The following is a 23,371-nucleotide window of genomic DNA, read 5'->3' as shown; positions in this document are numbered from 1 at the left end:
GGAACAGAACTGAGGCAGCTTGGGGTTGGTCTGAGAGGCGAAAAAGGTCCACCTAGGGGTTGCCCCACTCTCGGAAGATCTTGCGTAACACCCTGGAATGGAGCGACCACTCGTGCGGTTGCATGACTCTGCTCAGCCTGTCAGCCAGACTGTTGTTTACGCCTGCCAGGTATGAGACTTGGAGAAGCATGCGAAACTGGCAAGCCCAACGCCACATCCTGACGGCTTCCTGACACAGGGGGCGAGATCCGGTGCACCCCTGCTTGCTGATGTAATACATTGCAACCTAGTTGTCTGTCCGAATTTGGATGATTTGGTAGGACAGCCGATCCCTGAAGGCCTTCAGTGCGTTCCAGACCGCTCGGAGATCCAGGAGGTTGATCTGAAGATCTTGTTCCTGGGTGGACCATACCCCCTGGGTGTGGAGCCCATCGACATGAGCTCCCCACCCCAGGCGAGAAGCATCTGTCGTCAGCACCTTCGTGGGCTGCGGAATTTGGAATGGACATCCCAGGGTCAAATTGGTCCGAATTGTCCACCAGTGCAGCGAATTGCGGCAACTGACGGACAGGCGGATGATATCTTCTAGATTCCCGGTGGCTTGGCACCACTGGGAAGCTAGGGTCCATTGAGCAGATCTCATGTAAAGATGAGCCATGGGAGTCACATGGACCGTAGAGGCCATATGGCCCAGGAGTCTCAACATCTGCCGAGCTGTGATCTGCTGAGACGCTCTGGTCTGGGAAGCGAGGGACAGGAAATTCTGGGCCCTCGCCTCGGGAAGAGAGGCCAGAGCCATCTGAGAATTCAGCAGAGCTCCTATGAATTCCAGAGATTGGACTGGCTGGAGATGGGACTTCGGGTAATCACAAACCCTAGCAGCTCCAGAAGTTGAATAGTGCACTGCATGGACCGAAGAGCTCCTGCCTCTGAGGTGCTCTTCACCAGCCAATCGTCGAGATACGGGAACACGTGCATCCCCACCTTGCGTAGGTACGCCGCAACCACCACGAGACACTTCGTGAACACCCGTGGTGCAGAAGCGAGCCCAAAGGGCAGCACACAATACTGAAAGTGACGTGTCCCAAGACGGAATCGGAGATACTGTCTGTGGGCTGGCAGTATCGGGATGCGAGTATAAGCATCCTTTAAATCCAGGGAACAAAGCCAATCATCTTTCTGAATCATGGGGAGAAGGGTGCCCAAGGAAAGCATCCTGAACTTTTCTCACACCAGATACCTGTTCAGGCCTCTCAGGTCTAGGATGGGGCGCATCCCCCCTGTTTTCTTTTCCACAAGGAAGTACCTGGAATAGAATCCCTGCCCTTCCTGCCCAGGTGGCACGGGCTCGACCGCATTGGCGCTGAAAAGGGCGGAGAGTTCCTCTGCAAGTACCTGCTTGTGATGGGAGCTGAAGGATTGGGCTCCCGGTGGGCAATTTGGTGGAGTGGAGACCAAATTCAGGGCGTATCCGCACCGCACTATTTGGAGAACCCACTGGTCGGAGGTTATAAGAGGCCACACCTTTGGTGAAAAACTTTCAACCTCCCCCCAACCAGCAGGTCGTCCGGCACGGATACTTTGATGGCTGCTATGTTCCCATGGATCCAGTCAAAAGCCCGTCCCCTGCTTTTGCTGTGGAGGCGCAGGGGGCTGCTTAGGCGCACGCTGTTGACGGGAACGAGCGCGCTGGGACTGTCCCTGTGCCTGAGGAGGCCTTCGGGCCGGCTGGGTGTACCTACGTTTGCTGTAGGCGTAGGGTGCAGCCTGCCGGGCCCGGGAAAAACGTCCACCTGCATAGGTGGATGCTGAAGGCGCCCGGTGGGAGAGCTTGTCGAGAGCGGTTTCCCGCTGGTGTAGTTGGTCCACCAACTGCTCGACCTTCTCGCCAAAAATGTTATCCCCCCGGCAAGGGACATCCACCAGCCGCTGCTGGGTGCGGATGTCCAGGTCAGAGGCACGCAGCCAGGAGAGTCTGCGCATCACTATACCTTGGGCCGCAGCTCGAGATGCCACATCACAGGTGTCATAGATACCCCTGGACAGGAACTTTCTGCACGCCTTCAGCTGCCTGACCACCTCCTGAGAAGGCCTGGACTACTCCGGAGGGAGCTTGTCGACCAGGTCTGCCAGTTGCCGCACATTATTCTGCATGTGGATGCTCGTGTAGAGCTGGTATGATTGGATTCTGGTCACGAGCATGGAAGATTGGTAGGCCTTCCTCCCAAACGAGTCCAGAGTGCGAGATTCCTGCCCAGGGGGCGCCGAGGCGGTATCCCTCGAACTCCGTGCCCTCTTGAGAGCAGAGTCCACGACCGCCGAGTCATGAGGCAATTGAGGCCGCATCAACTCTGGGTCTGAGTGGATCCTGTATTGGGACTCCGCTTTCTTGGGGATGGTGGGATTAGATAGTGGCTTCAACCAGTTCCAAAGCAGTGTCTCCTTAAGGACAGTGTGCAACGGCACCGTGGAAGACTCTCTAGGTGGTGATCATCCACAGTAACCACGGGGAAGGGAATGCTGATGGACATATCCCTGACAAAAGAGGCAAAGGAGAGGCTCTCAGGAGGCGAGAGCTTCCTCTCCGGTGAAGGAGTAGGGTCGGAGGGAAGGCCCACAGACTCCTCTGAGGAGAAATATCTGGGGTCCTCCTCCTCCCCCCACGAGGCCTCCTCCTCGGTGTCGGACATGAGCTCTCTCAGCTCAGACCTCAACCGGGCCCGTCTCGACTGCGAGGAACCACGTCCTCGATGATGGCGTCGAGCGGTGGACTCCCGCGCCGGCGGGGACGAAGCTCCCTCCATCGACGTCGACGGGGACTCCACCTGCGTGGCGGTCGACACCGGTGCCGCAAGCGGCGTCGGAGGCCTCAGCATCGGGCCAGAGCCCACCAGCGCCTCCATCAACAGTGCCGGCAGAGCCTGGCGCATCAGCCCTTCCAGGATCCTGGGAAGGATGGCTCGGAGGCACTCGTCAAGGCCCGCTGTCGGGAAAGGCAGGGGGGCCGGTGTGGGTGCCGGTGCCGGAAGCTGCTCGGGTCCAGGAGACAGTACCGAGATACCCGCGGACCCATGCAGCAACACCTCTTCGACCGAGGGGGAACGCTCTTCCCGGCACTGCCGCTTCCTGGGTGTCGAGTCGTCCCTCGATGTCCCGGAGCTGCCAGTCCCGTGCGCCGTGGGTGACCAATGACGGTGCTTCTTGGCTTCCTTGTGATGTCCGTCATCGGTGCTCCGCAGAAGAGACAAGGAGGAGGAGGAACCGCCCCCGGCCTCGAGGTATCGGATCCGACAGGGTTCAGTCCCGATGGCCCTGAGCAGCGGGAGTGGCCGGGGCAGACTGCCCGCGCAGCCGCTCACCACCGCCATCACCGGCAGGCCAGCGGGCCAAAGGTACCTGTGGCTCCTGGGGTCGATGCCATAGTCAGCGCAGACATCGTCGACATCGGTACCGGCACCGAAGACCCGGCCGTCGACACCGATGCCGTCGAGGTCGACGTCGAAGGGCCGGCGCAAGTTCCAAAAAGATGGTCCCACCTGCGTCCGCTTCTTTAAGCCGAGACACAAGGTGCACGTCTTGGAATTATGCTCCGGGCCGAGGCACTGGAGGCACCAAGCGTGAGTATCGGTCTGCGAGATCTGCCGGCCGCACTGACCACACTTCTTGAATCCGCTCGGGACCTTCAAGGACATCGACGGAAAAATCGCGTCGGCTAAGTCAAAATCGTCGATGGTGGCGGTGAAAAGCACACCCAAAAAAAGAAAGAAAAGGCCGCGATGACGCGCCCTCGCAACTAAGAACGATGAGGAAAACTCTCTCTTTCTTTTTTTTTTTTTTTTTTTTTAAAGAAAAATAAACGCGAACAGAACAAAGAAAAAAAACGCGGGCTAGGCCGCAATCCGGTTTCCAGGGCTGACTAAGAGAGAGACGGGAACATGTCTCTCTCCAGAGTGGAACGGAAAAAAAATGAGCGGGAACGGTCGCGCACGGGCGGGAAGACGGCCGCGCATGCGCGGTGGGCGTGCCCTGCGTGCGGGACCGCCCACGAAGTTTTTCTTCCGGTTGGTGGGGGCTGCCGTGGACGTCAACCCAGTCGTGAGAACAAGCAGCCTGCTTGTCCTCAGAGAAATATATATATATATATATATATATATATTATATTTAAAATTTTGAAGCTGTGTCCTGATTCTAAATACAAAAGTGATATTACTTAAGATCCTGAACAAAAACAAAAAAAAAAGTTTAAAGCCTAATATGAACTCAGATAATAGAAAAACAGAGAAATCAGAGTCCAAGGTTTGGTGTACCGTCCACAGCCCTGTATTATAATGCAGGTTTTATATGCTTGTGAGCTATCTATTCTATAGTGTTGTCACTGAATTTCATCAAATAATGAGTTCACAAATGAAGCAAAGGAACAATTGTAAAACAGATGTCTTATCTTTTATTTTCTGGACTAGGAGTGGCCTAGTGGTTAGGGTGGTGGACTTTGGTCCTGGGGAACTGAGTTCGATTCCCAGCACAGGCAGCTACTTGTGACTCTGGGCAAGTCACTTAACCCTCCATTGCCTACCGCATTGAGCCTGCCATGAGTGGGAAAGCGCAGGGTACAAATGTAACAAAAAAAAAAAAAATATATATATATATATATATATATAAAAATGATGCACTGTGACAAAGTTTAACAAATGAAAAAAAATGAATTCAACTATCTTCTTACCCATAGCCATTTTCCACAATTTTGTGAACAAATTCCACAATTTCTGGCACGTATTCACTGACCCGAGTTAGGACATCGGGAGGTAATACCTAAAGATAACACGAAAGCAAGGGCAGTGGCAAGAATCTTATTAGGAAAAGCCAAGATGCTTATTTATATTATATATATATATATATAAGTGCTCTCTGAGGACAGCAGAATATTAACATGTATAGTTGATGTCATCTGAAGGAGCCCAGGCTGGAAAACTGCAAACAAAGCTCTTTAAGTTGGTGGCGCTTACTAACACAGTGAGCATGTTATGTGTAGATCTTCCTGCACTGGCATCACTGGGCAGGGCCATCTCAGTTCTGTACATAACTATATTGGAGAAGACAACTCCTTGGAAAGGTAGGTGGATTTTGTGAGGAATAACATCTAGCTACTGTAGGAAAACTCCTCTTACAGGTAAGCAACTTTGCTTGCCTTAAGGAAGATATGTAGTCATGTTTTATTTTTTATTTTATTTATTTTCAGCACTTGATGTACCACGTGAACCCTGAGGCGACTATGTGGTTTACAGTTTCTATTAGGGAATACCTAGCTACAGTTTGCATTTAACCAAAAAAGGCAACATAGAATATAGTGCCACCAAAAACATATTTTTTGTTTGGCAACAAGCTACTTCATCTTTTTTTTTTTTTCACAAAGACAACCTGGAAATTATGAAAACGGGCCATGACAGGATGGAGTTTGATTCTAAAACTCAAAGAGATTCGACAGGACAGACTAACCAAACCTACTGACACATCAGGAAAGCCTCTTCAAATAACATGAACCTATGAACCGAAGTTGACGTAGCAGACATCTCTTCCATAGAGGCTAAGCTCAGATGGACAACTGATGGCACCATGGCTCTGACATTATGAGCTTTAAGCCTTGACATGTCCTTCAAAAGTTCAAACCTGCCGGTTGATAAGTTAAATAAATAATCTGTTATCTAACTACAATCTGCTCGGTATTTGAAATGGTATGGTTCCCAAAAACATCACAAACTGCGAATATCAAAAAATGTACTTCTGGGAAAATAGAGGTTAGTTTCCAGCTATACCAATGTTTCTCCAAAACCATGAAAAGTGAATACATATCCCTATAGAAAATACAGGGTTTGGTTCATGTATGGGGCAGTACATAACAAATACCTGAGAAATGTATGGTGTGTTGCAAAAAAAAATATATATATATATACATATATTTGCTGAACCACTTACAGTACTGTAGTAACATTCTCAAATTAAAGAAGTTTCACAGAACAGTAATACTGTATAACAGTAAGTAAAAACTGTAAAAATGATTTTGCCATACTATATATGTTTAGAACAATTACAGTACTTGAAGTTTGATAACCCTATGAAAACAGTGGTTAAAAAATACAGCTGCATAACCAGGCCACAGAAATGGTACCATATGAAAACATCAATCAAAGAAAGGGGAACAATTACAAATATACAAAAACTAATGTTCCTCAGTGAGTCATAAAATATTAAAAATAGGAACAAAAGGAACTGTGATGGGAAGAGGGGAAAAAGAGGAGAAAAGGAACCAGAGGTATCAGAGATAAATCAGTTAACAGGCTATCAGGTTTCTTATAGCACTTAGCTATTTCAATGCTGCGTTTGGCACCTAACCCTTACCGTTCAGTGAATCCAGACTGCCCCAATTTGACTGCCCCTATCGGACCAACCGTTCACTTGTCTATTAGATTGTAAGCTCTTTGAGCAGGGACTGTCTCTCTTTGTTAAATTGTACAGCGCTGTGTAACCCTAGTAGCGCTCTAGAAATGTTAAGTAGTAGTAGTATTTCAGACCCGTGAGCCTCCTAAAAGACATCAATCATTTGCCTATCCGGAACCAAAACCTCTGTCTGTACATGTTACAAACTTTATTTCGAGGTCTAACGGACTAAATAAAGAAATTAATAAAGTTTGTAACATGTACAGAGGTTTTGGTTCCGGATAGGCAAATGATTGATGTCATTCAGGATTTCATTGAGTATTGTCGCTGTCTTCCTGTAGTCAAGCATGGTGGTTTCCTCGTCAGCATCTACAGGTCTTGCTGTAAAGCTCACGCATTGTGAGAATCAGAGAAGCCACAGAGCCCAGAATGCAGGGGGGAAGAGAGAAACGCCTACAGATCCCAGAATGCATTGCGGGAGGGGAGGAGGCAGGAGCGTAGAGAACACAGATTTCAGACTGCCTGGAAGAATAGGAGAGAGGAGGACAAATGAGTGCCTGAGCCACAGGAGAGGAAAGGAGAGGGGGCTGATTGGGAGATGGAATCAGCTGAGGAGAGGGTGGAACACCTGAGAGAGGGGGTGGAGAATGAGGGGATGGAATGGGAGGAGTGGGAGCAGGTAGGAGGACAAGGGGTGGAAGAGGAAATGGCTGGAGAAGAAGAGTGACTTCTAGAGGAGCCCAAAAGTATCAAGAAAAGAATAATAGTCAGGAGAGATCCGGCGGGTGGATGTCAAGAGGTAAAGTGTTGACAAATGAGGGTGGTGGATCTTTAAGGCCTGGCTAAGCCGTGCTGTGTAAAAAGCCTAGCTAAGCTGAACTGTTTGAGGCCTTGCGGAAGAGGGCGGTGTTTGAAAGCTGGGCTAGCTGAACTTTGTTGGAAAGCCTGGCTAGTCGAACTGTGTTTGAAAGCTGGGCTAGCTGAACTTTGGAGAGAAAGCCTGCCTGACTAGCTGAACTTTGTTTAAAAGACTGGCAAGCTGAACTGTGTTGCCCCGCCTTGCTAGCGGAACTGTGTGGCAGTGAGAGCGAACTGCACGGACGAGTGTGGGGTCGGAAGCAGACAGCACGGATAAGGGAGAGAGACAATAATGCGGCCGAGAGGAGCGGCTGACAGCATGTAGTGGCACTTGAAAGCCTTTATTATTCCCTGATCGAAGGGCTGGATGACAGACATTGTGTTCACAGGAAATGAAGAGAACTTCAACATCAGGGTGTGTATTTTCAAGGTCTGCACGACACTGTACTGGTGCGGTACCTTCTAGCTTCACAGAAGCGAGGTCTGTAAGAGGAGCGGACCGCCTGACCCATAAGCAAGGCTTGATGCAGCAGCAAAATGAACTCAGCGGAGAAACCCCCCAGTCTGTGCATTTCTGCAGCCTGTGCCATGGCCCTAGAGGCGCCCTCCATCTGTGCTCCCAGTAGCGGGGGGAGAGGCGTGTTGCGCGTCCAAAGCGAAACTCCGAGGAGCCGCGCGGGAAGAAGGGTGTTTTAATTTCGCCGACTTCTTACTGTTGCTCGATTCAAGGGCGACCAAGCTGTTAACGTCTCCCATCTCGAGGGCGGCCCAAGAAAAAGCCGACCGAGCCACGTGGCCGGTCACGACCAGGAGGGTGGCCAGCGGGGGATGGGCGCCTAAGGCGGGAAAGGCCGCCGCGCCGGAGGAAAAACTGGTGAACTCTCCCGGTTTCAAAAGGGCGCCCAAAAAGGGCGACTCTACCTTCGATCCCCCCCCCCCCCGCTTCCCCACTAGGCGCGCGAACGCGTTCCGTGGAGCGTCTTTTCGCGCTCTTGCCATCCGAGGCCATAGCCACGTGGAGACTGTTCGGGGAACCCCTCCCTGCCCGCTAGTAAAAGGTAAAAATTACCTGCTTCTTGCTCCAAGCAGCGACAACTTGTTCCAGTGAGCAGCTGCAAATGGACGTCCTTTTTGAAAGTTTAAAAAAAAATTTATTTTTTTTTTTTGTTTAACGGAGCCAGCGGGAGGGGGGAGAAAAGGAGGGACCTGGCACCACCAGGTTTGCACTTGCTCACGAAGAGCCCTCAACCCCAGGTACTCAACAAAACCTAAACAATTAGGCTTGAAGACCTAGCCAGAGCTGCTGCTGTGTGACCACACACCTGCTGAGATAGAGAACATACTGGGGAATTTCCGGCAGCACATGACCACATATAGGGAGGCAAAAGATTGCTTTCTATCTCCACCTGCTGGTAGATGGACACAACCCACCAGTCTATGGATTGATCGGCTTGATGATATGGAATGATTCATTATCCTTAAACTCGCAGCCAACAGCAGAAACAGATATGCCAGAACGAAGCTTATCTAACACACCTATTTTGTCACTAAGACACATCATATGGTTCTTTCTCTTGGGACTGGTAACTTGTAACTCACTCTCTGGAGCAGTGATTTTCAACCGGTGTGCCGTGGATGGTCTGCATGTGTGCTGTGGGACTCTCAGTGGCTCCGGTGGCTGATAGGGATCCCCAAGCTCGGTCAGCTGAAGATGTCCCTGAAGACGCTCAGAAGCTCCTAAGCACAGTTCAGCAGTCAGCAGCTGCTTCCTGAGCCCACTGATACTTATACTCTGCGAATGCTTAGTTTTTGCATATGTGCAGAGTACCAGTGTTGGGGGACATCCAAAAATTGTTTTTCTTCGCTTGGTCATGGTAAGTGAAGTAACATAGTAACATAGTAGATGACGGCAGAAAAAGACCTGCATGGTCCATCCAGTCTGCCCAACAAGATAAACTCATATGTGTATACCTTACCTTGATTTGTACCTGCCTTTTTCAGGGCACAGCAGTATTTCCCGCCTCCCAACCACCAGTCCCGCCTCCCATCACCGGCTCTGGCACAGAACGTATAAGTCTGCCCTCCACTATCCTCGCCTCCCAACCACCAACCTCTCTTCCCCCACCTGCTCCGCCACCCAATTTTGGCTAAGCTTCTGAGGATCCATTCCTACTGCACAGGATTCCTTTATGCATATCCCACGCATGTTTGAATTCCGTTACCGTTTTCATCTCCACCACCTCCCATGGGAGGGCATTCCAAGCATCCACCACCCTCTCCGTGAAAAAATACTTCCTGACATCTTTTTTGAGTCTGCCCCCCTTCAATCTCATTTCATGTCCTCTCGTTCTACCGCCTTCCCATCTCCGGAAAAGATTTTTTTGCGGATTAATACCTTTCAAGTATTTGAACGTCTGTATCATATCACCCCTGTTCCTCCTTTCTTCCAGGATATACATGTTCAGGTCAGCAAGTCTTTGCTCATACGTCTTGGAACGCAAATCCCATACCATTCTCGTAGCTTTTCTTTGCACCGCTTCCATTTTTTAAACATCCTTCACAAGGTACGGCCTCCAAAACTGAACACAATACTCCAGGTGGGGCCTCACCAACGACTTGTACAGGGGCATCAACACTTCCTTTCTTCTGCTGATCACACCTCTCTCTATACAGCCTAGCAACCTTCTTGCTACGGCCACCGCCTTGTCACACTGTTTCGTCGCCTACAGATCCTCGGATACTATCACCCCAAAATCCCTCTCCCCCTCAGTACCTATCAGACTCTCACCACCTAACACATAAGTCTCTCATGGGTTTCTACTCCCTAAATACATCACTTTGCATTTCTTCGCATTGAATTTTAATTGCCAAACCTTAGACCATTCTTCTAGCTTCCTCAGATCCCTTTTCATGCTTTCCACTCCCTCCCGGGTGTCCACTCTGTTGCAAATCTTAGTATCATCCGCAAATAGGCAAACTTTACCTTCTAACCCTTCGGCAATGTCACTCACAAATATATTGAACAGAATCGGCCCCAGCACCGATCCCTGAGGCACTCCACTACTCACCTTTCCCTCCTCCGAGCGAACTCCATTTACCACCACCCTCTGTCGTCTTTCCGTCAACCAGTTCCTAATCCAGTTCACCATTTCGGGACCTATCTTCAGCCCATCTAGTTTATTTAAGAGCCTCCTGTGGGGAACTGTGTCAAAAGCTTTGCTAAAATCTAAGTAGATTACGTCTATAGCACGTCGATGATTTAATTCTCCAGTTACCCAATCAAAGAATTCAATGAGATTCATTTGGCACGATTTCCCTCTGGTAAAACCATGTTGTCTCGGATCTTGCAACTTATTGGTTTCTAGGAAATTCACTATCCTTTCTTTCAGCATGGCTTCCATTACTTTTCCAATAACCGAAGTGAGGCTTACCGGCCTGTAGTTTACAGCTTCTTCCCTATCACCACTTTTGTGAAGAGGGACCACCCTCTGCCGTTCTCCAGTCCCTCGGAACCTCTCCCGTCTCCAAGGATTTATTAAACAAATCTTTAAGAGGACCCGCCAGAACCTCTCTGAGCTCCCTCAATATTCTGGGGTGGATCCCTTCCGGTCCCATGGCTTTGTCCACCTTTAGCTTTCCAAGTTGTTGATACACACTCTTCCGTGAACGGTGCTATATCCATTCCATTCTCAGGTGTACTTTTGCCAGTCCCTCGCGGTCCTTCTCCAGGATTTTCTTCAGTGAAAACAGAACAAAAGTATCTATTTACCAAATTGGCTTTTTCTTCATCATTATCTACATAGCGGTTCGCTGTATCTTTTAGTCTCACAATTCCCTTTTTAGTCATTCTTCTTTCACTAATATAACTGAAGAAATTTTTGTCGCCCCTCCTTACATTTCTAGCCAATCAAAGCTATTGTTGAAGCCTTTTTTCTCCTGTAGTTGACTGCTGGATTTTACTTTTTTTTTTTCTCATTTCTTAGGAGCTCAAATGGTATCTTAACTTTATCAAACAATATTATAGACTAGTGGGGGATTTTATTTTTCTTTTAAGTGTATATGGGGAGGACCAACTCAAGGGGGTAAGGCAGGGCGAGAAGAGGGTGGAAAGGACATATATCCTTAAAAACTCATGGTGTACCTTGACAATTTTAGCACCTTGTCAGTGTGTCATGAGATGGAAAAGGTTGAGAAGTCTCTGCTCTGGAGGCTTGGTGGCCACTTCCAGAAGCAAATGCCAAAAATGCAAAAGTGAAAGTAAAAAGGTGGCTATTTTGAAACACGCATGTCCACAAACACAGTGCAGCAAATGGTGAATTGCTACCTCTATTTGCATCTCCGCGGATACGTAAAATAGCGAATGTCGAACATGCGAATAATGAGAACAGACTGTAAGTACAGCATGCCAAGCCTTATTAGGGTCAGAAGAAACAAAAGCTGAATGAACTTTCTAAAAGTTTAGTTCGCTGCAGGTAAGCAGCCTAAGGCTCTTTTGTTCACTTTTCTAACATGTGGCCTAGGGGAAAATGTTGAAAGTATGATTAACTGGTTAAGGTGGAAAATATGACAACACATTAGACTGGAACCTGAGATGCATGTGCAGAACCACACTATTGTTAAAAATCTTTGTATAGGGCAAATCAAGTTACTAAGGCCTGAACCCTATTTACAAACCACGGAGTCTTTGGATTCTGGAAGATTGCTGAAAAATAGCTGCAGTAAAATCAAGATGACCTGATGTTTCAAAAAAAATGTATTGATCTGCACTGCCTGATACACTGGTGCCAGTGCAGACCATGATCATCCCCCAAATTAAAAGAAATAATTATTAACAAAAGCCCTATCAAGGACTTTTCTAAGAGAAAAAAAAAACAAGGTGGTTCTGACATGGGGGGGAAAAAACCCAAACAGATTTTAAATGGAAGAACTAGTTAATGAACCCTGCAAAAAAATGTGACCACTGGGCTCCATAGAAGGTGGCACTGAGCAATGAATCAGTATGTTAGGACCAGCATATACATGGTTCACCGCGCTACAAAATATCAACTTGGAAAGCTTTGTTTATGTTTTCTGATCTGGATTCTATCAGATGACATCACTCAAACATGAGGGCTACATATTTTGCCTGTCCTCATAAAGAATGTCTCATTTCATGAAGTTTCTTCTTTTTACAGCTCTACAAACAAGTGAACATGCCATAAGTACATAAGTATTGCCATACTGGGACAGACCAAAGGTCTGTCAAACACAGCATCCTGTTTCCAACAGTGGCTAATCCAGGTCACAAATACCTGGCAAGATCCCAGATACTACAACATCAATCCAGTATACTGTTTTCACAGAAAAGCGTGTGTGATTATATGTATGTTCCTTCTTACAAACAATGGGGTCCTTTTACAAAGGTGCATTAGGCTCTACACGCAAGCAGCATGCGCCAAAATGAGACTACTGCCAGACTACCGTGCCCCTTGGTAGTCATTTCAGATTTGCCACGCACCCATCATGCCTGGTTTATTTATTTCCTCCCACGTGCCACATTTCCAGTGGTAATCAACACGCGCCAACCGGTCATCACTGCGTGTGTAGCGTATGAGCCCTTACCGCTAGATCAATGGGTGGTGTTAAGGGCTCAGGCCAGTTTTAGGCACGCACTGGTTTCAGTTTTACCGCATGCTCTTTTCCCATTCCATTAAAAAAAAAAAAAAGCCCTTTTTTGCAGACACGGTAAAAACTGGCCTGGCACGCGCCCACAACACACGCCTACACTACCACAGGCCACTTTTTACAATGGCTTAGTAAAAGGACCTCAATGTTTGTTATGCTCAGGTGGATTTTCCTCTAAATATATAGGTAGCCTCTATATTCCATACAGAGAAGGATCAACAAAGGCTTTCCACAGACTAACTTTGAGGTCCTTTTACTAAGTTGCATTAGACACTAACGTATGCCTAATGCAGCAAAAATGAACTAATGTGGGACGAGCTGGTTTTTGCATGTGAACGTGCTTTTTTTAATGGAGCATGTCAAGGTGGAGAGTGGGCATTCCTGCACATGGATAATGCGGGAGCCCTTACCACCTACAAAACAGGTGGCAGTAAGTGCTCCCGCAGTAATTTAAAGAAAATGGCTGCATGGCAACAGCAACATCAGTGAATGGCCATTAATGAAAAACACAAATATAATTTTTTTTTTTTTTTTTTTTGGGGGGGGGCGATTTACAGCTGCAGTAAAAATTACCTTAGCACACTGGAATGACCTGCGTAAGGACATGCTAAGGCCATTTGTTACTGTAGCTTAGTAAAAGGACCCCTTGATAACCTACTATGTACCCCTCATTCTATCTCCATTTTACCTTGTCAATCCTCTTAAAGACTATCAAAACACATCATTTTGAATTTTTTTTAATGAATGAGGTCTAGCTGGTGTTTGTCATTCTGTTCTCTGCTGCACCCACTTATTCAAACAGAAGGTCACTCTGGAATCCATGGAATGCTGTGCTCACCTTTGAGCTGTGTTAGTTTGAAATAGTAACACTGAGGACTAGAGTGACTTCATTAGATTGAATAAGATGCCCATGGCCTCTGAAATTTAAACATTAATAAATCTGTTATTCTTATTTTTGAAGTTGGTCAAAAGGGTAATACTATATATGTACAGTAAAGTCAGTGTTAACGTAGGTCCTCCTTGTTTAATGTGATTGTTTTCTTAATCTTTGTTAGTTTGTGAACCGTTTTGGTATAACCTGACACATCGACAGTGGACTAAATTTTAAATAAACTAAACATCTGTGTGGTTTTTGGTTTTTTTTGGTATGATGATGTACTGGGTACTTACATTTAGGGCATCCATGTCCCTGTGATAATCATCCTCCCAGTACTTAGGAAGCTGGGAGAAAATAGTATTGTCAGTCACCAGACTGCCAAGTTTGGTGTCCAGCCAGTCAGACAGTAAATCCTTGGCTTCTTCCAAAAGAACCTATAAAACACAAATATCTGAATGACTTTTTTTGCAGAAAGGTAATTTTGTATTTGTATAGATATCCCACACTTTTCTATAAAAAAAGTCATCATGCTATAACATATACAAAACAGCCTGGAATTCATAGCAGGCTTGGAAATGATCACAACAAAATAGTGCTGTCATCTTATTTGTTCGAAACACCAAAATAAAATATCTTCAGAAATGCAGCAACATTCACCTGTGCATATTTGTCGACATCCTCTGGAGGGAGCTTTTGCTGCATTGCCTTTTCTAATGGGGCAAGTGCAACTCTTACTCCATGCTGAATTCTTTCCAGCATCTGCTTTTTATCCAGGTCAGTGGTCTCATTTAGTTTGGCAGAAAAAGGCTACATAAAGGGTAACAAACAAATAAATAGGATTACAACTTCACTTTGCTTAACAAAATTGTGGATTTGTTATTGTGTGTCTGTGTGCAGGGTTTATTTTTTGTTTTGTTTTTTTAGTTCATTTATGTATGTCATGTTTGCCACTTTGAATGGTATGACCAGCTTTTTCAGTTTATAACAGTAATAAATAAATACAGATAGCTTGTGTGGGAGTATAACTCAGTTGGGTTTCCTGGAAGAACTGATTACATATGTTAGGGGGAGGGATGGGTACAGTCAAGGGGACTATAATGTTAAACCTTGATGTGATGTTATGTAGTGTTTATACTTTGGTGTGGTGTGTTATTTGGTTTTTCACATCCTCAATAAAAATTTAATGTTTAAAAAAAATAAATACAGATAATTACATTTTAAACAATCATACTGGGTTAAAATACGCAGATAGATATAGCAATTGCTTTTCCTTACAACTATCTAAAACCATATTTTTCAAAATACCATTTCAACTGAGATTCAGGGAGGAAGTTATCAACATGGGCTACCGTTAAGATGGGATATTTTAGCACGGTGTCCCACTGTATGCAATGAGACCCTAAGCTAAAATAGCACAACTTGTGGTAAAATAACCCATTTAGCCCACGTTATTAAGTTCCTCCCCCCCCCCCTTTATTTTGTTGGGAGATTACTTTAAACAAGAAAGATTACCTGTAGAGACAAAATACTATAGTTACTTTCCCCATTACCTCAATAATAAGCATATTATTTTAAAAAATAAAAAAAAAACGTGCTGATTCCTGCTGGCACCAAGGAGGTTTAATGACACATCCATGCACAATGTTATTCTCTTCTCAACATAGGTATAACTGTGCAGGAAATTTGTTGCCTTTACAAAATAGATGCCACAGCCTAGGTGCCTCTATATAGGCTTTCCTCCCTATTCTGGACACATGACAAAAAAGAATCTAGAGAGCCTCTGGGAAATAAACACAGCAATCCCTCCTCAGAAGCACTAGGCATGTATTTATTAATCAGAGGTAAAATTTGCCCATTAACATGTGTTTAATAGGCCAATTTTAATGTGATCTTTACTAAATCTCCTTGTGGCCTCTTTTGCTAACAATATTTCTATCAAGGCTCACATGGAGACAACTCAGGAAAGAACAAAGAGTTTTTCGATTCAATGGGAAGAGTATGTGATAACCACGCGTTTTATTTTGTTCTGTTGCTGTAATTTAAACATATAAAAAGGCAGATTCATTCTATTTTTCTGAAATCTGCTTTGTGCCGCAGAAGTAAAGGTGAAATACAAAGTTCAATACAACTGAGCGAGCGCAGGTCACTATCCTTTAGTAATCCGCTCCCTTAAATTTCTTAGCTGACTGCTTTAACCATTAAGCTACTACTTCAAATCGCCGCCTTACATTTCTGAATCATTAAAAAGAAAAAAATAAAGATCAATAGATTACTATTGGATATTTCTTTCGCAAAGTAATCGGCTAATGATTACTTTTTAAATAATATTCACACAATTCATGTACTTGAAAATGTACAACACAGCAGGTAAGAAGGTTGTTTGTTTCAACTAATCCAAAATGGGTGCCCTGGGTAACTAATAAAAATAAAGCACTGCATGGTATACAGCTCACCTTTAAAGCATTCAAGACATCCTCTAGCACCTGAGCTTCATCCAACTCCTTTGCCTTATATTGTTCATAAAGATAATTTTGTCTTGCCCTCTTAATGATCTAAAGACCAGGAAAAGCAAATTTAAAGGCTTTTCTATTTTTCACATAAAATTATCATCTTCCAAAGAAATAATAATCAGAAGCAGTACTGGAAAACTGCAAATGAACAGCACTTTTACACATCACAGACAAAGGCACTTACTTCGATATTCAGCCCAAAGCGGCAGTAATTTTGAGAGTGCTGACCATCCTGAGTAGAACTAGGCCCAGATATTCAGTACCGATATCCATCTGGGTACCAGCACTCAATATCCAGATGTTCAGTGGTGCCCAGAAGTTATCCGGGTACTGCTGATATTTAGCAAATCAGGCTCAGTTGAGCACCAGCAATGAATATTTATGATAACTGGATAATTTCTGGATTCATCCCCAGATCACCCTGGTACTAACTGGATAGTGCCAGGGCAGTCTATACCAATATTCAGTGGCACTATCTGTTTAAGTACTGTTGGCAACTGATAGTTGGGCTGGCCAACATGATTTAACTAGGCAGGAGCCTTTCCTGTCCGGTTAAATCCTTTTGAAAATCAGTCCCATTCTGTCCAGTATGGCACAATAACACTGCACAATCAACACATCTCTAACATTACATAAAACATACTTTCATGAAAGGTGTTTCACCATATATTCTTATGAACAAAGAACAAAAACAGAATGAGGAAGAGAAAATATGTGACAGCAATTATGATGTCATATTTGATTATTCAATCAAGTGAACCAGTTCCTCTAGCTTTTTGCACCAAGGGTTCATACTGAAATAATAAAAACATTACCTAGCAAAATACAGTGAACACAAGCAATGGTAACCACCCCTCCAAGAGATGACATATTTAAAGAATAGAATTGCAAAGTAATGCTGGCTAAAACACTGACTCAGAGAAATACACAAATAAAGGGTGCTGTACAAATCAATTAAAGGGTGCTGTACAAATCAATTAGCATATACAATGCTCCTTTATTCTTTACCATAGGTACAGGCTAAAGAGGAACTGTTTGAACTTATACAGAGGATGAGCAAGCCAAGGGGACATAACTGGAAAATGCTCACATTTTCTTTGAATTTAGGAGACGGTCTAAAACCTTAGAGCTCAATATTCAGCTAGCAAGGTGACCAGAATAAGCTAAATGTTGAACGAGGTTTAACTTATTCTGCATATTCAGTGCTGCTATCCATACAGGCAGCAGTTTTGACTATACGATAGTGCTGGTCTGATATTTAGTCTAAGCCTACTGAGTAGCCTAAATGGCCGTGGTCCTACCAATATTGTGTCCAATACAGCATCAGTAATTAGTGAGCTTGGGAGCGGGGGCAGGGCCAGAAATTGGTTTGCTTGGTCCTTCCAACAAAAGAGGTGTTCTGTTGCTCCTGTCACAGGAGAAAAGAAATAAGGGAGATATAATAGACATTTAAAATAATAATAAAGCACAATAAATCTTTTTCAAAGGAAAGGAAGTTCTAGAACTTGGGTATCCAATCTCAGCCCTCACCCAGTTGGGTTTTCAGGATTTCTGCAATGAATATGCATGAGATCTATTTGCACACAATGGAGGATGTACATGCATGTATATTCATTGGGGAAATCCTGAAAACCCGAATGGGCTGTGGCACTTGAGGAACACGGTTAGACACAAGGGGTTATGATCTGATGTGTCAAGGGTGTGGGAGCTCAGAAACGCTGAGGAATATTTTGGCGTGGAGCAGTAGCCTTATGGTTAGTGCAGTGACCAGAGAACCAGGGGAGCAGGGTTTGAATCCCACTACAGCTCCTGTTGGAGGGTAAGTCACTTAACCCTCCATTGCCCCAGGTACAAAATAAGTACCTGTATATAATATGCAAACCACCACAGAATGGTGGTATAATCAAATCCCATCCTATTTTTTTATGGAAAGGGTGGTGGATGTCTGTTATAGAGGGATAGTGACCAAAATGGTAACAGAATGCTAAAAAGCCCTGTGAACAGAGGATCCCTGGTGGCAAGGATAACCTGTAAGGGGTGGAAGTTAAAGCCAAGAACAGCAGTGATAGGACACTATCATACTTCGAAAAAGGCGTGCTATAAACTGCACAGAATGGTGCTTAAACGCTAAACAGCAGCAGTCCAATTCTATTGGATCTATGAAAAAGCACAGGATCAGCAGTTACAGTCATATTTTACTGGTTTTGTGTAAACCGCTGAGACCTATATACCAGTAATGGCGGTCTATCAAAAGTTTTAAATAAACATAAACATTAAAAGCAGAGACACAACTTTGATAGGCTGGGTAAGAGGCATTATGTTATGGCTGCCTGCCAGCAGATGGAGAAAGAGAAAAAAAAAAAGCTGAGCTGACTTCCCCTTACAGGAGGCTGGTGCTACCAGATGCAGCCTTCCGCTCCTTAGTATTTCTCTGTCTCCAGCAGATACACTGAGATGGTGCAGCAGTTATTAGTAGGCCGCTCCCAGGAAGGTTATAGGCACAGATTACTATTGGAGTATAGACCAAAGCTGGGGGACACTGCAGTAACAGTCGCTGGTGTTGATTTCTCTCCTCCTTGAGCAGACAACTGAAGGTCTCAATTCCCACCCCAATGGCTCCAGAGGACAAAGATTCCAAAGCCATAGCAGACAGATTACATTAATTCTTGGTTCGGTATTCAAAGCTGATGAGTCAGAGAAACTGAATGAAATATCTATAAACCTGGAGGATGTAATGGAGCAATTTGACAAATTGAAGAGTAGCAAATCTCCTGGACCCGATGGTATTCATCCCAGAGTACTGACAGAACTGAAAAATCAACTTGCAGAACTATTATTAGTAATATGTAATTTATTTTTAAAATCAAGCATGGTACCGGAAGAATGGAGGGTGGCCAATGTAACACAGATATTTTTTAAAAGGTTCCAGAGAAGATCCAAGAAACTATAGACCAGTGAGCCTGACATCAGTGATAGGCAAAATGGTAGAGACTATTATAAAGAACAAAATTGCAGAGCATATTCAAAAGCATGGATTAATGAGACAAAGCCAACATGGATTCCGTGAAGGGAAATCTTGCCTCACCAATCTATTACATTTCATTGAAGAGGTGAACAAACATGTGGCTAAAGGTGAGCCGGTCGATACTGTGTATCTGGATTTTCAAAAGTCGTTTGACAAAGTACCTCATGAAAGGCTCCAGAGGAAATTGGAGAGTCATGGGATAGGAGGTAGTGTCCTATTGTGAATTAAAAACTGGTTAAAAGATAGAAAACAGAGAGTAGGGTTAAATGGTCAATATTCTTAATGAAGAAGGGTAGATAGTAGGGTTCCCCAGAGGTCTGTGCTGGGATCGCTGTTTTTTTAACATATTTATAAATGATCTAGAAATGGGATTAACTAGGGTGGTAATTAAATTTGCTGACAACACAAAGTTATTCAAAGTTGTTAAAATCGCAAGAGGATTGTGAAAAATTTCAAGAGGACCTCATGAGATTGGGAGACTTGGCATCTAAATGGCAGATGACGTTTAATGTGAGCAAGTGCAAAGTGATGCATGTGGGAAAGAGGAACCCGAACTATAGCTACATAATGCAAGGTTCCACATTAGGAGTCACCGACCAGGAAAGGGATCTAGGCGTCATTGTTGATGATGCATTGAAACCCTCTGCTCAGTGTGCAGTGGCGGCTAAGAAAGCAAATAGAATGTTAGGTATTATTAGGAAAGGAATGGAAAACAAAAATGAGGACGTTATTATGCTTTTGTATCGCTCCATGGTGCGACCGCACCTCAAATATTGTGTTCAATTCTGGTCACAGCATTTCAAAAAAAGATATAGTACAATTAGAAAAGGTACAGAGAACGGTGATGAAAATGATAAAAGGGGTGAAACGCCTTCCCTATGCGGAAAGGATAAAATGGCTAGGGCTCTCCAGCTTGGAATAAAGACGGCTGAGGGGAGATAGGATAGAGATCTATAAAATAATGAGTGGAGTGGAACAGGTAGACGTGAATCACTTGTTTACTCTTTCCAAACATACTAGGACTAGGGGACATGCAATGAAGCTACAAAGTAGTAAATTTAAAATGAATTGAGAAAATATTTCTTCACTCAACATGTAATTAAACTCGAATTTGTTGCCAGAGAATGTAATAAAAGCTTTGCGGGCTTTAAAAAAAAAAGGTTTGGATGGTTTCCTAAAGGAAAGGTCCATAGACCATTATTAAAACGGACTTGGGGAAAATCCACTGCTTATTTCTAGGATAAGCATAAAATGTATGGGAAAATTAGGTTCTTACCATGATAATTTTCTTTCCTTTAGTCATAGCAGATGAAGCCATTACGTATGGGTTATGTCCATCAACCAGCAGGGGAGATAGAGAGCACTCAAACTTTCTCAGTGCCCTCTTGGCCAGCTAGCTCCACTGCCTCTTCAGTATTTGAAGCTTCCAAAGCAGTATGGCCAACCGCAATGGGAATCACAAGAGCTTTCCTCACAGCGAACGATGGCCCATCACAAGGGCATGAACTCATAAAGGAGGGAATGCACATCCTCCTGGAGGGAATAAACTCATCCTCCTTATTGTAGAAGTGGAGGGGAACACACGCACCTCCTGGAGGGAATCACACATCCTCCCAACACACTGGAGGGAATGAACTCATCCTCCTATTTATAGAACTGGAGGGGAACACACGCGCCTCCTGGAGGGAATCAACACATCCTCCAAAAAAACATACTGGAGGGAATGAACTCATCCTCCTAAAGTTAAACTGAACATGAATCCTGAAGATTGTTTTCCAACTTTCTCCCAAGGAAGGAACTTCAGGAAATTAGAACAGAACCTGAAAAAACCCAATTTACAGCATACTGACAATCCAACAGGGAGGGCTCATGGCTTCATCTGCTATGACTAAAGGAAAGAAAATTATCATGGTAAGAACCTAATTTTCCCTTCCTTGTCATCAAGCAGATGAAGCCATTACGTATGGGATGTAACAAAGCAATCCCTAGATAGGGTGGGCACAAGCCACACCACGCGCTAGCACTTGTGCTCCAAAACGCGCATCCCTCCTGGCAGCCACATCAAGCCTGTAATGTCTGGCAAAGGAGAGCTTAGAAGCCCATGTTGCTGCACTGCATATCTCTTGAAGAGAGAGTGCTCCAGTTTCAGCCCAAGAGGAAGAAATCGCTCTAGTAGAATGCGCCTTAATGGCTACAGGCGGCACCCGGCCGGCCAGCAGATAAGCTGAAAAGATAGTCTCTTTGAGCCAGCGGGCAATAGTGGCCTTAGACGCTGGAGACCCTCTGCGAGAACCTGATAGTAAAACAAACAGATGATCAGAAGTCCTGAAAGAGTTAGTAACTCGCAGATACTGCAGCAGAGTCCTGCGCACATCCAAAAGGTGCAGCTGCCCAAAAGATTCTGGAAACTCTTCCACTGAAAAAGAGGGCAAGAAAATAGGCTGGTTTTGGTGAAACACTGAAACCACCTTAGGCATAAAGGAAGGCACGGTCCGAACCGTGACTCCGGACTCTGAAAATTGCAGAAATGGGTCTCTACAGGACAGCGCCTGGAGCTCTGACACCCGTCTCGCCGAGGTAATGGCCACCAGAAAAACGGCCTTCAGTGTCAAATCCTTCTCCGATACTCGCCGAAGTGGCTCAAAAGGAGATGCCTGCAGGGCTTTCAAAACTAGCCCCAGGTTCCAAGCTGGACAGGGTGCTCGCACTGGAGGTCGGAGCCGAAGCACCCCTCTAAGAAACCGTGCCACATCTGGGTGAGCAGCCAAAGACACGCCTCCCACCTTACCACGAAGGGAGGCCAACGCTGCCACTTGCACCCGCAGGGAATTATAGGCCAAGCCTTTTTGTACACCTTCCTGCAAAAAGTCCAGAATCGGCGAGACAGGAGCCCGCATTGGTGCAATGGCTCTGGAAGCACACCAAGACTCAAACAGGCACCAAATCCTAGCATAAGCTACGGAAGTGGACCGCTTGCGGGCTTGCAGGAGAGTGGTAATCACTTTATTGGAATAACCTTTATCCCTCAATTGCGCCCTCTCAATAGCCATGCCATAAGACCAAAGCGGCAGGCGTCCTCCATGGCTACCGGACCCTGAGTCAACAGGTTCGGTACCAGAGGTAACGGCAGAGGAGCCTCCAGGAGCATCTGTCGGAGGTCTGCATACCAAGGTCACCTTGGCCAATCCGGGGCGATGAGGACCACTTCTCCTGGGTGCAGCCGAATCCGCAAGAGCAGGCGCCCTATCAAGGGCCATGGGGGAAACACATAAAGAAGACCCGGAGGCCAGGGTTGAGCCAAGGCATCCAACCCCGCCGAGCGAGGATCTCTCCGTCTGCTGAAGAAGCACGGGACTTTGGCATTGGAACTTGTCGCCATGAGATCCATCACGGGCTTGCCCCATTTGGCACAGATCTGCTGGAATACTTCGTCTGCCAGATTCCATTCTGCTGGATCGATCTGATGCCTGCTCAGATAATCGGCCTGCACATTGCTCTGACCTGCAATATGAACTGCCGACAGACACTGAAGATGCAGTTCGGCCTGCGTGGCTAGTGCTCTGCACCTTGTTCCGCCTTGTCGATTTATATAGGCCACTGTTGTCGTGTTGTCCGACATCACTCTGACAGCCAATCCTTCCAGGGTCACTTGAAAAGCCAGAAGCGCCTGAAACACCGCTTTCAACTCTAGGCGGTTGATGGACCACTCCGACTCCTCGGGTGTCCATAGACCCTGGGCATGCTTCCCCTTGCAATGTGCGCCCCAGCCCTTCAGGCTGGCATACGTTACCACCAGGCACCAAATGGGGAACGTCAGCAGCATTCCTCGCCGCAGCATGCTGTCCTAGAGCCACCACTCCATGCTGAGTCGGGCCGCAGGGAGCCAAGTGAGTCTGCATTGGTAATCCTGAGAAATTGGAGACCACCTCTGGAGTAGGGAATACTGTAGCGGTCTCAGATGCGCTCTCGCCCAGGGTACACTTCCATCGTGGCTGTCATCGATCC

At 45.6% G+C, this 23,371-nt stretch overlaps 1 protein-coding gene across 2 annotated transcripts in view; it reads right to left on the bottom strand.

Moving 5' to 3' along the window:
• Window positions 1-23,371, bottom strand: part of CARS1 (cysteinyl-tRNA synthetase 1) — a 256,464-nt gene that overhangs the window by 126,211 nt on the left and 106,882 nt on the right. For both annotated transcript variants that reach the window (XM_030201116.1, XM_030201118.1), the window contains 4 exons: window positions 16,285-16,383; window positions 14,489-14,638; window positions 14,125-14,265; window positions 4,721-4,809 (listed from right to left, as the gene is read on the bottom strand). In XM_030201116.1, coding sequence (XP_030056976.1) covers window positions 4,721-4,809; window positions 14,125-14,265; window positions 14,489-14,638; window positions 16,285-16,383 — 479 coding nt within the window. The remainder of the gene's footprint in view (window positions 1-4,720; window positions 4,810-14,124; window positions 14,266-14,488; window positions 14,639-16,284; window positions 16,384-23,371) is intronic.

The sequence above is a fragment of the Microcaecilia unicolor genome, chromosome 4, assembly GCF_901765095.1.
Source record: "Microcaecilia unicolor chromosome 4, aMicUni1.1, whole genome shotgun sequence".
Classification (NCBI taxonomy): domain Eukaryota; kingdom Metazoa; phylum Chordata; class Amphibia; order Gymnophiona; family Siphonopidae; genus Microcaecilia; species Microcaecilia unicolor.
Note: the sequence above shows the minus strand (reverse complement) of the source record. Positions and strands in the feature narration are given on the sequence as shown.